General features: G+C 48.3%; 1 protein-coding gene across 2 annotated transcripts in view; it reads left to right on the top strand.

Annotated features, from left to right (window-relative positions):
* The first annotated feature begins 426 nt into the window (after positions 1-426).
* LOC128335664 (ubiquitin carboxyl-terminal hydrolase 12-like) overlaps positions 427-15380 on the top strand; it is a 30937-nt gene continuing 15983 nt past the window's right edge. For both annotated transcript variants that reach the window (XM_053274296.1, XM_053274295.1), the window contains exons 1-2: positions 427-682; positions 14280-14360. In XM_053274296.1, the coding sequence (XP_053130271.1) occupies positions 449-682; positions 14280-14360 (315 nt within the window). In that variant the 5' untranslated portion in view covers positions 427-448. The remainder of the gene's footprint in view (positions 683-14279; positions 14361-15380) is intronic.

Raw genomic sequence — 15380 nt, 5'->3', positions numbered from 1 at the left:
GGCGATTCTCTTTATTGAGCAGGGGGAGAGCAACTGGCCCTATCCATCCCCAGCACAGCATCCCTCCAGTGGCTGTTGCTGGTGTCTAGCTTATGCTTCTTTTTAGATTGTGAGCCCTTCAGGGACAACAATCCATCTTATTTATTATTTCTCTATGTAAACCGCTTTGGAAACTTTTGTTGAAAAGCGACATATAAATTTATTTCTTGCTTGCTTGCTTGCTTGCTTGCTTGCCTCTCTGCCTTCAACACCGGCCGAGTAGACGTGCAGCAGGGGATCGGCTGCAACCCCGCACGCCAGCAGCAAGCAAGCAAGCAAGCAATCCAGCCCCACGGGCTGCAATGGGGCCGGGCCCACCACGGGCGCGCTGCTGCAGCTGCCACAAAGGCGGCGAGCGGAGGAGTCCGCGGCGGGCGGCGGCTCCTTCCACTCGGGGGTGCCGGAACGGATGGAGGGGCGGAACCTTATCTCGCGAGCGGCGGAAGCGGGCCGGAGCCTCATAGGCGCCGCGCGCAGGGCTGCCCGGACGGCTTTGGCTGTGGCGCCACCTGCGGCTGCTGCCGCTGTCAGTTGGGCGGCCGGCGGGACCCAACATGGCGGCGGCGGCGGCGGCGGGCAGCGGTCGGTCGGGCGGATGGACATGCTGATGACGGTCCGGAGATTCGCCTCCATCTGTACCATGGTAAGGGCCGGGCCCAGCCCAGGGACCCCCCACTCCCGAGGAGCCGCCGCCGCGCGCCCCCCACCCATCCTCCCCCCCAGGGGCGGGGAACCTTCCTGTGGGGCCGGGGTGGGCAGGCAGCAGGCCGGCCGCGGGGGGCAGCTCTCCTCCGGGTTGTAGCAGCAGCAGCAACAGCACCCCCCCGCTCCTGGGGCCGAGTGGCCTCTGGGCATGTGCAGAGTGCCTTTGGCTTCTGGAGGGGTGTGCGCCTTTGCCCCATCTTGGGCGGAGGCACTCTTCTGCTCTCCCGCTCCCGGCGGAGAGCCCCCTGTCACACCCATCACCCTAAGGAGCAAGGCGGGGGGGGGGAGAGGGTGCCTCTGAGCATGTGTCAAACGCCCCGCCCGAAGAAGTAATAGGTCTGGTTTGGAAATGCGTTGTGTAGCACAACGACGCAACCATTTGTGGGGAATGGTGTTCCGCTTTGGGGGCTCTTGACAAAACGCTGCCTAGGAAGTTGATAAACAGGGCGTTGCTCGGGCTCTCGCGGCTCTACCTGCTGCATATCCGTCTGTCTGTGTGGGGTGGTTGTCGGGGTCCCCGTGTACCCTGTGTTACTGGTAGGGTCCTCGACAGTCACTTTGCTAAGTTTGGTCCCCAGAGCTCAAAGGGTGTGTGCGAATGTATAGCAGACAGACGGACAGACATGCAACTTTATTTATATAGATTACTTAGAAAACAAGGGAGGGGGTGCCCAGCGCTGCTCCCCTGCCTCTCACCCCTTTTCTGGGCTCTTCTTCACCCTCTGATTTCTGACAGTGGGCAAAGATAATCTTAGTTGATAGACCTGCATAGAAGGGGATTCTCACTCTTCCCCGAAGCTGCTTTTGGTCAATATTGCGCTTCAAATAACCCTCCAAATAACCCATTGGATCTTGCAATGTTTCCCTCCTTGGTTGGTGTTTATTCCCTTCCCCCATGGCTGCTTCACTCCTGGGACACTTCTGGTAGGAAGTGGCACAAAACCTGTGTGTACACTCTTACGCAAGGAGTCTGTGTGTGCCTTTACACAGGGTGTAGCTGCATTGGCAAGCTGTGACCCATTGTCATATGGAGGCGGCTTGGTGAAATAAACATGACTGTCATGTGGTGATCTCTGCTCTTTAATGCTTTTTCCTCCAGATAACTGATTTTCAGGTAGGATTTGTGTGATATCAGAAGTAGAAAGGCAGTAAGTCCAGAAACCCCGAAATCATGGGAAACGCTTATTTTCTCCTCTTCCCTCCGCACCACCTCTGCATCTATTATGCAGAGTGAATCAGGACGCGCTCCCCCCTCCTGAAATCTCTTAACCAATTTTCTCTCCCTAAATCTATCCCTGTGTTCAGCATTTGCTATCTTCCTTTGAGGTTTTATCAGTGCCCCTCGAACTATCCTCCTAGTGGCATTGTTGCTCTCACTTGAGAGTTTATTTTTGCAGCACATCCTCTTCCCTACCATGGGAACTCAAGAGGGCATATATGGGTTCCCATACAAAAATTAACTGGATCCGTAAGTACTGAGCTTCAGCAAGCTAGCTGTCTCATGTGCTCTCAGGTCGTGCCCTGGGAGGAGCTGCGTGTGTGTTTTTTCCTCTGAACTCATTTGAACACTCCTTTGTCTTGAGCAGGGTTTCAACCTTGGGTCCCCAGATGCTGTTGGACCACAACTCCCATAATCCCCTGCCACAATGACCAAAGAACCCCTTTTGTAGAGCCAGAATTATCAGTTGGTTGGTTGTAAAATGTCATGCACATTGACGCCAGCCAGAGTTTAAACGGAGAAGTCTCTACCCAGAAGAGCTTGCCATCTAAAACTTGGCACAGGGGGGTGGCAGACATGGGGGCAAATGGGGCAGGGATAAATGGGGAAAGAATACTTACATTTAGACTTGAGTTTTCTGTGGGGGAAAGGGACTACTAGGGGATTATGCCAAAGGCTTCAGGGGAAGATGGGTTTGGGGAGGGATTGGAAGAAGTTCAGATTCTACTACTACTACGAATATTTATATACCGCTCTTCAACCAAAGAGCGATTTACATAGAAAAATAAATACATAAAAAAGATGGTCCCCTGTCCCCAAAGGAGTCACAGTCTAAAAAGAAACTTAAGGCAGATACCAGCAACAGCCACTGGACGGATGCTGTACTGGGGTTTGGATAGGGCCAGTTGCTCTCCCCCCCCCACCAAATATAAGAGTCGCCACTTTAAAAAGGTGCCTCTTTGCTCAGTTAGCAGTTAGTCATTCTCTTTGTCCAATCAACCAGTCAGAATTCCTCAGCTGTTTTCTGCTTCCAGCCCAAACCAGGTGCCTGCCTCCTCCCAAGCTTTTACCAAAAAGGCTTGCATCCAAGAGAGCACTTTCCTTCCAGTTCACGCCCAGGCTCTTTTAGCCTCCCTTGCCAAACTGTGTGCTACGTTGCCGTGCAGTGTTACTTGACACCCCATTCTCAGTCCCTTTGGGAGGAAGTGCTTTTCAGGGGAGAAGGAGCAGGTGGAAGGGATGCTTAACCCTTCCCTTCACTCAGCTGCTTCCCCCCAGATACTTCCCAGGGTGCCTCTGCTGTGCCCTAGGGGGGCAAGCAGTAGCTGTGGGCAGCTTGGCGGGCAGGTGGTGTGGTTGGCAGGGAAAGGATTTGAAAGGAGAGCTGGCCTTGTGGCAGCAAGCATGACTTGTCCCCTTAGCTAAGCAGGGTCTGCCCTGGTTGCATATGAAAGGGAGACTAGAAGTGTGAGCACTGTAAGATATTCCCCTTAAGGGGATGGAGCCACTCTGGGAAGAGCATCTAGGTACCATGATCCCTCCCTGGCAGCATCTCCAAAATAGGGCTGAGAGAGATTCCTGCCTGCAACCTTGGAGAAGCTGCTGCCAGTCTGTGAAGACAATACTGAGCTAGATGGACCAATGGTCTGACTCAGTATATGGCAGCTTCCTATGTTCCTAACCATCCTTCTCTTTTTCTTCACTTCAAAATGCTCCCTCCCAAGGGATGTTTTACAATAGAAAAGGAGTCACAGAGCTGCTACTGTACAGGGCTGCTATCTAATTTGACCCCTGGTATCCTGTCCTCAATTTTACCTTTGTGGTCACCCATATGTTCCCTCAAACTGATGATGATCTTTCTCGTCCTGGAAGGTGATTTCCTATAACTGCGCTCTCTCTCTCTCTCTCTCTCTCTCTCTCTCTGCAAAATTAGTCATCTTTTATTTTTCCGGTTGGAAAAAAAAAGTGTACTTTAAATAACTGACACACGTTTACCAATATTTTATCATTCTCTCTTCTCTCCACCAGCCTAGGCCATGAAATATGCTGGATCTTTATTGAAATGTGTTGGAATATCTGCAGCATATACAGAGGGATTATGAAGGGAGTTATCACTAAGAATGTGTACAGCTCTTAAAATGCCTTATGATGCAGAATGCTTCCATGGTGTTTGTCTAATGAGATGTTAGATGTGTAGTTAGAAACCTTGGAGAAGCAGAAAAGTGTACACAATCAGGATGTAGCACACAAATGCAACTTTTGTGAGAGATCAAACCATGGGCCTTTGACTCCCACTGAAATTACAGAGGTGTTATCATTCCATATAAGAGGAACCCTCTTGTCATGGGGGGGGGGGAGCAATAGTCTGATAGTGTGTGATCAGGGTTGATAAAAATCAATTTTAAATAAAAAAAATTAAAAATTGGATTTTTTAAAAATTCATTTAAAAAACCCTAGGTCAAAGGTATCCTCATGAATATTAATCATAACTTCTAATTATATTTTATGAATATGTTATCAGCAGTATATGTGGATCAGAAATAACAGACCTGATCATCCCTGTTCTGCAGGTGGTGTACATGCAGCACACACACAGAATCAAGCACTTGCCCCCACTGCTCCCTCCCCAAAAGTGCAAAGACAAAGAAGGCCAATGAATGAATGGAGGATTTGGGAGGATGGAGGAGTCTGGATATACAGTTATCCCTCACCAACCACGGTTTTCCTAATTACGGTTTTGAGTATCCACGACTGGGAAATTGTGAGCGGTCTCATCAACCGCAACCCAAGTATCTGTGGTTTGGTGAGATTGCTTGGTAATGATGGGGTTGGGGGTGATTTCTGGGGGTTCCCCCTCACTCCTCTTGCTAACTATTGCTGATTTAAAGGGATTCCAGGTGTGTGTTGGTTATTTGCTTGGTCTTTTTTGGTCTTTTTGCGACCGTTATACCCCTAACCCCCTGTTTCCAATGTGTTTCAATTGCTCGCCAACCACAAGGTTTTCCCAGAACGGAATCCTCATGCTTGGCAAGGGATGACTGTAATTGCAAGGGTTAGGGAATTGAAAGTGAAACCAAAAGTGAACAGAACATATTCATGCAGTCCTGGAGAAATGTTTTTGAAGTTTCCCTCCACTGAAGAAGGGAAATACTTATCATGGCAGCAGGCTGCAAAAGAGCTGTAAAATATTTGGGAATATTTCAGTGAAGTTCCTATGTCCACTGCTTACACATATCAGGCAGTATATAAATATGATAAAATACATAAATACCTGTGGGTAAGAGACATGCGTATAACATGCAAACAGTGCAACAAAAAAATGCAAGGCCTGGTTGCCCAAATGAAACAGCATTATGAGAAGTGTGTACCTCTTTATAGTATATGCCTACCTTCTAAAAATGAAACCCACATCCATTTCTAAATATGTATTAAGGTCATTATATGTATTAAAGTGCTTTTACTAGAAAATGATGATGAACTAGAATTTTCCTGACTAGTGATTTGAATCATTAAAATCAAGTCCTTCCATCAAGTGATTTGAACCACGATTTGATTAGATTTAAATCAAATCAGTCCTCCGTGTGATACAGCCCACTTGATGAAACTGAACAATCTGGGCAGTGCCCGGAGGGGAGACCTCTTGGGAACTCTCTCTTCCCCCTTGAGTTCCATGGTGGAAGGAAGGCAGGAGACACACTTGAAGGACCACCTGCTCCAGCATGTCTCTGCCCCTTACAAGATCTTCTAGAGGGCTCTGCTCTGCATGCTGACCAGTGTTGTCTGTAACAGGGCTTCCCAGATGTTGATGGCTACAGCTCACAGCATTCCCAGCTGCAATGGCCTTTGGCTGGGGTTTATGGGAATTGTAGTCAACAACACCTGGGAAGCCTTGTTACAGGCAACGTTGGTGTCAACTCTTTCGGCATGAGGCTGTTGAGTACACAGAACAGGGCCCAGTGTCCCCTCCAACAGGGATTCCCAGATGTTGTTGACTACCAGAGTCCCCAGCTGCAATGGCTTTTGCTTGGGGATTCTGGGAGTTGTAGTCAACAACGTCTGAGAATCCCTGTTGGAGGGATCACTGGCATGGCCTTCTCTATTGTTGATCCTAGACTGTGGAGCACCCTCTCCGTTGAAAGCTGTAATGTCCCCTCTGTCTTGGCATTTGGCAAGCAGCTGCAAATGGGAGCATTCACCCAAGCCTTTGGGATCAGTTGGAGGGAGAGCTCAGGTAGTCCATTTCACATTTGTTTTTGCTTGCAGTTCTTGTTGTATGTTTTGGGGTGCTGATTTGGTATACTGCTGATCTGATACTACTTTTAAAAGATTTTTGTGGCTTTATGGTGTTTTACTAAGTTTGTAAACAGCTTTGAGGTGGTTGGAAAAAGCAGTAAATCAATCAAGTAATAATGAAACGTAGAATGACAGCTCACAGTACTTTGTGTATGTTAGGGCTGTTGTCACAACCTTTTGCTGGGTAGGACCAGTATGCTGTGTCCTGTGGTTGCTGGGCATTCTCCCAATTTTTGGTTGTGTGCAAGTTAAAAGCTAGGTCGGAGGAGGGGAAAGTGATAGTGTGGGAGGTGGGCACAGGCTCTGGTGGCATTTTACCCAACAAATTACCAAGGTAGGAGGAAATGCCATCGGAGCCTGCCCCAATCCTCCACATGATCACTTCCCCTCCTCCAGCCTAACTTTTAACTGGCACACAACCTGAAAATCAAGTGTGCACACATTAATGCTGGTCCTATTCAGTTAAGGGTTGTGAAAACAGCCCTGCTGTGTGTGTTGAACCTAGCAGCAGCAGGCTGACAGAAAAGCCTTGGAATGAATCCCATTGAACCCAGAAGGCCTTGCTTCCTGAGGGATGGGCAAGCCGGCATCCGATTGCACATTTCCACTGTTAGAATGGTTTTCCTCTTAGTCCTGTGGAGATTCTCCAGTGATGCATTTCAGCAAATTGGTGTCTAGTGGAACAGAGGCAGAGCATCCGCCACTATCAGTGCGAGAATTAAGAACTGTAGCCAGTCGTCTTTCTAGCTGAAGCAAGGCCATTACTTAATGTGGAAAGCATGATGTGTGGGGAAATGCTTTGCATCGCCTGTAAAGTATGCATCTAGTCTTTGGAGCCATTATCTGGAGCCTTCAGAGACTGGGCAGCCTGCTCTGGGTCCCCAATGCGTGTGGGCCTCAGTGTTCTCTCTAACTTTTTCATCTGTGTGCAGAATGAATTTTGTTCTGGGCGGCAGTATCAAGACAGTCTGTGCACACATGCATTCAGAATGGGGCAGTCTTGATTCGACCTGAGCAGGATCTAAGTCAGGCCTGCTCAACTTCGGCCCTCCTGCAGATGTTGGCCTACAGTCCCCATAATCCTTGGCTATTGGCTGCTGTGGCTGAGAATTATGGGAGTTGTAGTCCAAAAACAGCTGGGGGGCCTAAGTTGAGCAGGCCTGATCTAAGTTAACTGAGCAGACATCCAAAAACTTGTGAGTCCGTGCACATGCCTTAGAGGGGACACTGGTGGGCCTCCTTGCTTGGGTGGTTCTGCAGCTGTGCTACCCGCTCAGGTATCTTTGTTTGCATATTGGACGGTGTGTTCTTGCTGTGCCTGCGATACTGACTGTAGAATGCCTTGGAGGGAGGGCCGGCGGGAATTCTGCAACATGTTTCTCTTCCAAAGACGAGCAGACAAGATTTTCAAATCCTTGCTCAAATGCACGCTTCCCACATTGCGCCCGAGTCCTTGTCCCCAGCTGTAGCCAAATTTAAGGACATGTTGCTGCCCCCCATATCATAGTGAATATGGCTCACAGTGATCTCTCCTGACTTCCCCTCTGTTATCTGCCCTACTGTCTTGCCTGGACTGTAAGGTCCTTGGGGCCAGGGACTTGTGTGTTTTGCCTAGAGAGCTGCATAAGGCACTGGGCACACTGGCAGCTATGTGTAAATAAATTACTGTTCTCACAGCTGCTGCAGCACGGGCAGAATTGTTAGTTTTGGCACCAGAGCAAGAGCGGATTGTGTTAAACTAGAGTGTCTTGCCTAAGAACAGGAATCACCCTCTGTGCTATTTACATTTGTGAAATTTGCAGGGAAATGTGTCAGTCTGCCAAATGTGCTACATATGGTCTAATTCTGGAAGCATTGTTTCTCTTGGGTGGTGGTCCTGTTAACCTTTGGAGTAAGCACTTAAAAAAAAAAAAAGAGGAGGAATTAGGGTCGAGTCACCTGTAAGGGAACACTCCTAGCTCTGTGCTTGCCCTTGAGAAATCATCAGATGGGTCATTTGCCAGGAGAGTTATCCTTGGTGCTTCATTCCTTAAGCTTGGGAGAGCAAAGGGTCCATTCTGTCTCTCCTTAGTTTTAAGGGGGAAATAAACAGATATGCTGTGTTACTGACGTATCATTCTGATGGGTGTCCACAGCTTTCTTAGGAGTGGTCCTTGATCCCTTATCCTGGTCCTAGGTTGATTTGTCCTCTGAAAGGTTGGATCTGTGCCAACCTCCCAACTTTTATCAAAGGAGAATGGGTGAGGCCAAGACCTAGACGCTTCGAAATGAAGAGCACGACTGTCTGATTTACAACATTTGTAAGCCACTTTTCAGCCATAACAGCTCCCAAAGTGGTATGTGATTAAAAAAACAAAAACAAATCAAAGCAGTTCATCATTAAAAACAACTCAAGTCTAAACAAGGATTGAAAACAAACTGGCAAAAAAACCCTAGTGCTATAGCAACAGCGGGACAATCAAAACGATTATAATGGCCGTTGTGGCTGGGGATGATAGGAGTTGTAGTCCATCATCTGGGGACCCAAGTTTGAGAACCCCTGGCTTAAGAGGATGTTTACACTGACACCCTTGGGCAAAATACAAAGCTTTATTAGAGGTGGAACTTGATACGTGTTTCTTAGAGCAGCGTCTTTAAAATCGGGGCTTGTGCAGGCTGGACCTGGAACACAAATAACGGCTGTGCTTTCAGAATCTTTACAGGAAGGATTTATATGTGTCACGGGTGATAAATCAGTTCTTACTATGCCCATGAATGGATTTCATTGCACCATAAAACGAACTGCTTGCAACAAGCAATTATGCTGTGAAGGATGGGAGAGGACAAGGAGTTCCTCGGCAAATCAAGTAGGAAAGTAGGCTTTAAATAACGGGATGTAGTTTTATTACACTTCATAGTAATAGAGGAACATGGTATGTGTGTGTTAAGAACCTGGGTCTGGTTTAAGTCTGGCCTTTTGGCTTCCAGTGGAGGGATGAGTCACTTGCCTGTGATAAGATTCCTGCTTTGTGTGTAGAACCTCTAGAGATGCTTTTTACAGCCCCTCCAGAGTGTTGATCTTCGATCTCCTCCATGCTGCACTAACACACCTGTCAAATAAAACCAGCATCCCACATTCTTCCCTGTCTGGCTGATGATTCCTGCTGTGTTGGTTTTCTTAATAAACAGATTGCCTCCAAAGAGCTTTTGCTGTGTTGTTCATGGTTATAGAATTTGTGCTTGCAATACCGCTGTCTGTATAGGGTGCATTGCTCTTTCTGCTTGTGGCATAGATTCAGTGCAAGCATCATACTCCTGGCCTGTCAGAATGGACAGTTTTGTGCTAGGCTCTTTCTTACTTTGCCCTGCTGCCTTTAGAGTCCGATAGACTGCTTTTTAATACTGACCTACCTTAAGGAGGCAAGAATTGCATGGAAAGTGAATGCTGCGACGGGATTGAATGGTACTTTCTTTTGTACTGAGGCACACCTGACCACCACCACCACGCTTTGGCACAGTGTGAGTCCTCTTGCTGAAAGTAGAAATGAAGTTCTTCCCTTGGTCTAAGCTGTAAACCTGGCCATTCCCAAATTAGTGGGTGGAGAGCTGGTCTTGTGGTAGCAAGCATGAATTGTCTCCTTTGCTAAGCATTTGAATGGGAGAATACATGTGAATGCTGTAAGATATTCCCTTTGGGGATGGGGCCGTTCTAGGAAGAGCACCTGCCTGCTTGCATGCAGAAGGTTCCAAGTTCCCTCTCTGGCAGCATCTGCAGATAGGCCTGCCTGAAACCTTGGAGGAGCTGCTGCCAGTCTGTGTCGACAATACTGAGTTAGATGGACCAGAGGTCTGACTTGGTATAAGGCAGCTTTCTATGTCCAGTCACCCACTCACTTTATAGGGTATTTGAATATCTCCTCAGAGTCCTCTTCACACATTAGGGCGGTTCACACGACCCTGGAGTGGGTAGGGCAAGCGTGCACAGCTGAAGGAGCTGTGCACCCCCCTGGTTTTCAGTCGTGTGTGAGTTAGAAGCGAGGTGGGGAGTGACTGTCTGGGAGGCAGGCAGAGGCTCCCACCACCCCCTCCTGCCCAGCACATTCCCAAGAGAGGAGGCAATGCCGTCAGGCTCTGCGCCCACTTTCCACATGATCACTTCCCCCTCCTCCAGCCGAGCTTTTAACTCGCACACGGCTGAAAATTGGGAGGGCGTGCAGCTCCCGAAGCAGGAGCATGGGTAGGATGCTTGTCCCACCCACTGAATAGACTTGTTCACATGCCCGCTAGGTAGCGACCCTACTCTGTGGGTGGAATGAACTGGATTGCAAATGGGTCCTGCAGAGGCACTCTTGGCAGGTGCAGGTTTCTCTCCCACCTGATCTGCTGCTTACAAGAATTGGGACCTCCGGCTCACCAGGGACTGACTTAGCAAGATACCCAGCAGCGTGCTGCTGCATTTCGCTGCCTGTTGAATCCCCAGGTGCCCTCTGAAGCACTCAGCAGGCCAGCGTTTCCTTGGGCAGCTCTGGCTTTGGCGGCAAGGAAGTTGCCTCTGCTTCACTCTCTGACTCCTGTCAGGCATTGATTGTATTGAGTGTGTCTTGACCGCAGCGCCTCTCTCTCTCTCTCTCTGCCCTTCAAAGACGGATTCATTGAAAGTTGGAGTGGGGAAAGCGTGCCTGTCACTTGCCACAAACAGTAGCCTTGTGCATTGTGTCGGGTTCTAAAATGGCAGCAGGGCTTTCAAGCCAACTGCTGGCAGAACAATGGCAGCGTGAAAAATAGCAAAGCACCTTTGTTTGCGGAAGCAGGTTCAACTCTTTGAGTGCCTCGTCTTCGTCTATAAACTTTATTAGTTGATACTTGCATCTCTGTGAACAGCATCTTATATTTTCCATGTTTACAGTCAAGGCAATATGCTAATAATAAACAGATTAATGGGCCTTGATGTTGAGATCTGGTCCAATCTAGCTTCCACATCTACTGCTTAGAGATATTTGTCTTGCTTTGAGGAATTGTTAAAAATGTTTCCCTTCTTGTCTTTCCTTCTGGATGTTCTATTTGACCCTGGTTGCTGAAGAGACAAGCCTCTCTGTCTCTTTGGCAGTGGCAACCGAGATTGACATGGCTTCAGCGGTGCATGCCGTTCTCTTCCACATCCCTTCTTTGAATCTGAGCCATTCATTTCCTCCTTTCTAATGCTTCAGCTTGCTAATTGTCAGCTACTTTGGGTTTTGTTTTTTTTGTTTTTACATATTAAATGTAGCAATTTAATGAGACTCTGGTTCTAGAGGCATGGAAATATTTTTATAATGTTTTCAGAAAGGGAGGGAGGAAGCATTGGCTTTGGGTGATTCATGTTCTTTAAAAATGCCGTTTGAACTATATATGGGACATGAACAGATTTGAAAATGGGAACCTGGCAACTGAGACGCAGACTCCAGATATTGCAGCTGTGGCTGCATTTGTCTTCACCAGTTTTTGCGTGCTCTTCTGGGTCATCAAATTTCTCGCTTAGTTTGACTTCAGCAGATGACTGGAGACCCATTCCCTCCTTGGAGGCAACTGGCCTCCTCCACAGCAGCACCACCTTTCTCTGAGTACTCTTCCTACCTATGCAGCCATCGTTTCAATAAGCGGGGTGATTTTTTTTTTTGCACAGCAACAAACTCACAATCACCATTGAATGTACCATTGATGGAGCAGCTCTTTCTTTTTTTAGAGACATAGACTAATTCCACTTTTCTGCATGGAATTCACAAAGTGGCTAACACACTGGAAACAACAGTTACTTAAAACATGTCAGTGATGGATTTTATAGTGGCAGTTGAAGTGCAACGTAGCAGCAAGAAACAAATGGGTTGTTAAACTGACCTTGCACCAAAGACCCTTGGAAACAAGAGGGCTTTTTCCCTTCGCATGTAGACCAGGAAGGAGGAAGGTGGGTGGCTCTCCTGGGGAAGTGAGTTTGAGAGCCTTGGGGGCCACCACTGAAAAGGCACCCTCCTGCGCAGCCACTTCAGGGGGCAGGGAAGCAGGGTTCCCTGTTTCTGGCCACGATGGCAAGTGGGCTGCTTTCCCGGCAAGCAGGATGAGCGAGTGCGTGCCAGCCTTTCCCCCAGCCTTGATGCTGCAGAGGGGGCAGGAGAGAGAGGCACAGCAACACAGTCATCCTCTCATCCCCTCCCAGGTGCCAAGGTTGGGGGAGAAGCTGGGTCTTGTTGGGCCCCTGTGTTGCTGAGGTGCTTGGAGTGACTGGGCAGAGCCTGGCCAAGCTCACCACCTCCACAGCTGGAGAGGGCGGCGGCAGCAGCAGCAGCAGCAGCGGCGGCTTTCTTGAGCTCTGGATTGCCAAGCTGCCTGGGACACCTGGACAGCACAGGGCCCAGCTGAGGAGCCTCGGCACCAATGGCCAGCTCTGCAGTTGGAGAGACTCGTGGTGGTGTTCTTGGTAGCAACAGCAGTGGCTTCGTTGACCCTTGGGAGCCGAGATGCCCACTCCCTCCTCCCTTGCAGTCCCCCGCCCCCGAGGAGGGGAGCATTGGATTGACTCCATCCAGACTTGAAGGGAGCTGAGGTGTGAGGCCAGGGACAAAGGGGGCGGGCAAGATCCTGGCAACCAAGCCAGCAGTAGTGGCCGTCAAAGCCAACCAAAAACGGCTGTGGTGGAGGAACACTGAATGGGGGCCGGCTCTTCTGTGACAACACTGATTGCTGCCCCCGTGCCAAAGTTTTCTGCAACAGCGTGGACAGCATATGTGCATGGGAACCCTCCCAGGACACAGTCTTGAAAACGTACTTACAAAACGGCCCTCAGGTGCCTCATAGAGGCCATTTTCCCCACCCAAGTGTTGCCTTTCAAACATTTTGAAAACAGAAGCACTTATTGCTGCCTTGAAACAGCTTTGTACATTTCCACCCCTTGTGTGGAGACTGGAAAAGGATAGGTGTCAAGTGCCTCCTTGGGGTGAACTGGTTTTCAGTGGAGTCCATTATGTTGGGGATGCACTGATGACATCATTGCTCAGGCACTTAGCGTGCTGCCGGGTTGGGCTGGGGTGGGGAGTCCGAACTTAAAGCATGATTTGGCAGTCTTGCACTACTTGAAACCCAGCGAATGTTCTCATAGCTCTTGGGGAAACAGCTCTCCTATCGGCATTCAGCAGGGTCCTGCCTGCTAGCTGAACAGCACCATGTTGAAATATAAGATTTTGCTCTCCATTGGTCTCTGCTAAGCGTAGTTGTTCATTTTAGTAGGTTAGTGTTCACTTTTATTTGCTCAGGGGCTCTCAAACTTGGCTGCCCAGATGTGGTTGGACCGCAGCTCCCATCATCCCCTGCCCACAATGGCCAAAGCCTGTTACAGGCAAGGGGTGATGGGAGTCACAGCCTAATAGCATCTGGGGACTCAGGTTTGAGAACTCTTTGCTTCAGCCAATTTTAACCCACCTAATTTTAGTTTTTAAAGCCTCTGGTTTTTTTTAAAATCCACCTAAAACCCTATAAACTCAGTAAAATAAAACAATAAACATAGCCAAGGTCGGTATAAGGCCAAATAAAAACTCTGTGTGCATGTAGGTATGTTCTTAGAGCTTCTGCAAAAGTTCTCCTGTGGCTGCCCTCGCAGTCTCAGGCAAGGTGCAGACGAGTGACTGGAAGGAGACTGTCACAGTTGTGGCAGTGTCCCTGTTGTGGAACGCCTTCCCCAGGGAGAATTCCTTGCTCTTCTTCTGATGTCTTTTTTGTGCCAGGCGAAGACCTTGTTGTTTCTTTTGGCTTCTGTTGTGTTCTGCTCTTCTTAAAATCTCATGCTTCTATGCCTCTGAACTTGTTCCTTCCAACTGTAGCTTTATCATGACCTGTGTAAGCCATCATGGAAATATTGATGGATAGGGTATTGCATGAATAATATAAATATATGAAAAACAAACCTTTTTTAATCTTGTTCGTTCTGCTTTGCTAAGGGCTGATGGTGATGTGAAACTCTCTTTCCCACTTGTCTTTCGTCTTTCCTTGCTTCTAAGTCCTCATTTTGTCTTTGCAGGGCGCCAATGCTTCCGCTTTGGAGAAAGAGATTGGTCCAGAGCAGTTTCCAGTGAACGAACATTACTTTGGCTTGGTCAATGTGAGTGTCTCTTCTGTGCTGCGTTGGGGGCTTGTCTGTTAACGTTTTCCTCCTCCGTCAGTCTTCTGGATTCTGAAGCTTGCGGGATTCGCTCTTCAGCAGGGGCATATCCGTGGGCGATGCTGCTGGCCCCAGATGGAAAGTTGCTCAATTTAGCATCCCGAGAGGCGCAAGCTCTATTTTATTATATGTTTTGGTTCTGTCTTTATTTGTATGGAGTTAAATAAAGCAAGCTAAAAAGGGTTGGTTTTAAAACATCTGTCACTACTTGGGCAAAGGCTGGGCTCCCTGGAAGTTGCAAATACACGAGGGTACAATTTTTGAGTCTGTTCTTACTCTGTGTCACTCCCAGGAGATGGGAGGAGGAAGGCTGGTTTTGTGGTAGCAAGTGTGAATTGTCCCCTTTCCTAAGCAGGGTCCACCCTGGTTGCATTTGAATGGGAGACTAGAAGTGGGAGCACTGTAAGATCTTCCCCTTAGGGGATGGAGCCGCTCTGGGAAGAGCAGAAGGTTTCAAGTTTCCTCCCTGGCAGCTTCTCCAAGGTTGGGCTGAGAGAGATTCCTGCCTGGAACCTTGGAGAAGCCGCAGCCAGTCTGTGCAGACAATACTGAGCTCGATGGACCAAGGGCCTGACTCGGAAGAAGACAACTTCCTATGTTCCTATGAGTTTGTTGGCCCACTCCCTCTTCTGTTGGTACATGTTGTTTGCCTTTGGTTGGTACATGAAGACCTGGTTCTTTAAACAGGTCTTCTCTTACTTCCCCCCACTCCTGTGATGTCTTAGGTTTTTGTTCCAATCTGGTTTGCTTTTAGCTTTAATTTATTTTTAACTGGATTTTATATTATGTTTGTAAACCTCCTAGAATCTTTATGGGATAGGCACAGTAAAACATTTTTAAAATATGTGGCTCAGAAGCAGATAAATAAACAAACTCCCTGCTTCTTTGAGCCAGTCTACTGGTGAGCACTGTTAAATCAGAGCCATGAACTTGTGGAAACCTCTGGCTCTTCTTCCATGA

Source organism: Hemicordylus capensis, chromosome 11 (genome assembly GCF_027244095.1).
Source record: "Hemicordylus capensis ecotype Gifberg chromosome 11, rHemCap1.1.pri, whole genome shotgun sequence".
NCBI lineage: Eukaryota > Metazoa > Chordata > Lepidosauria > Squamata > Cordylidae > Hemicordylus > Hemicordylus capensis.
The sequence above is the reverse complement of the archived record's forward strand: the minus strand, read 5'-3'. Positions and strand labels throughout refer to the sequence as shown.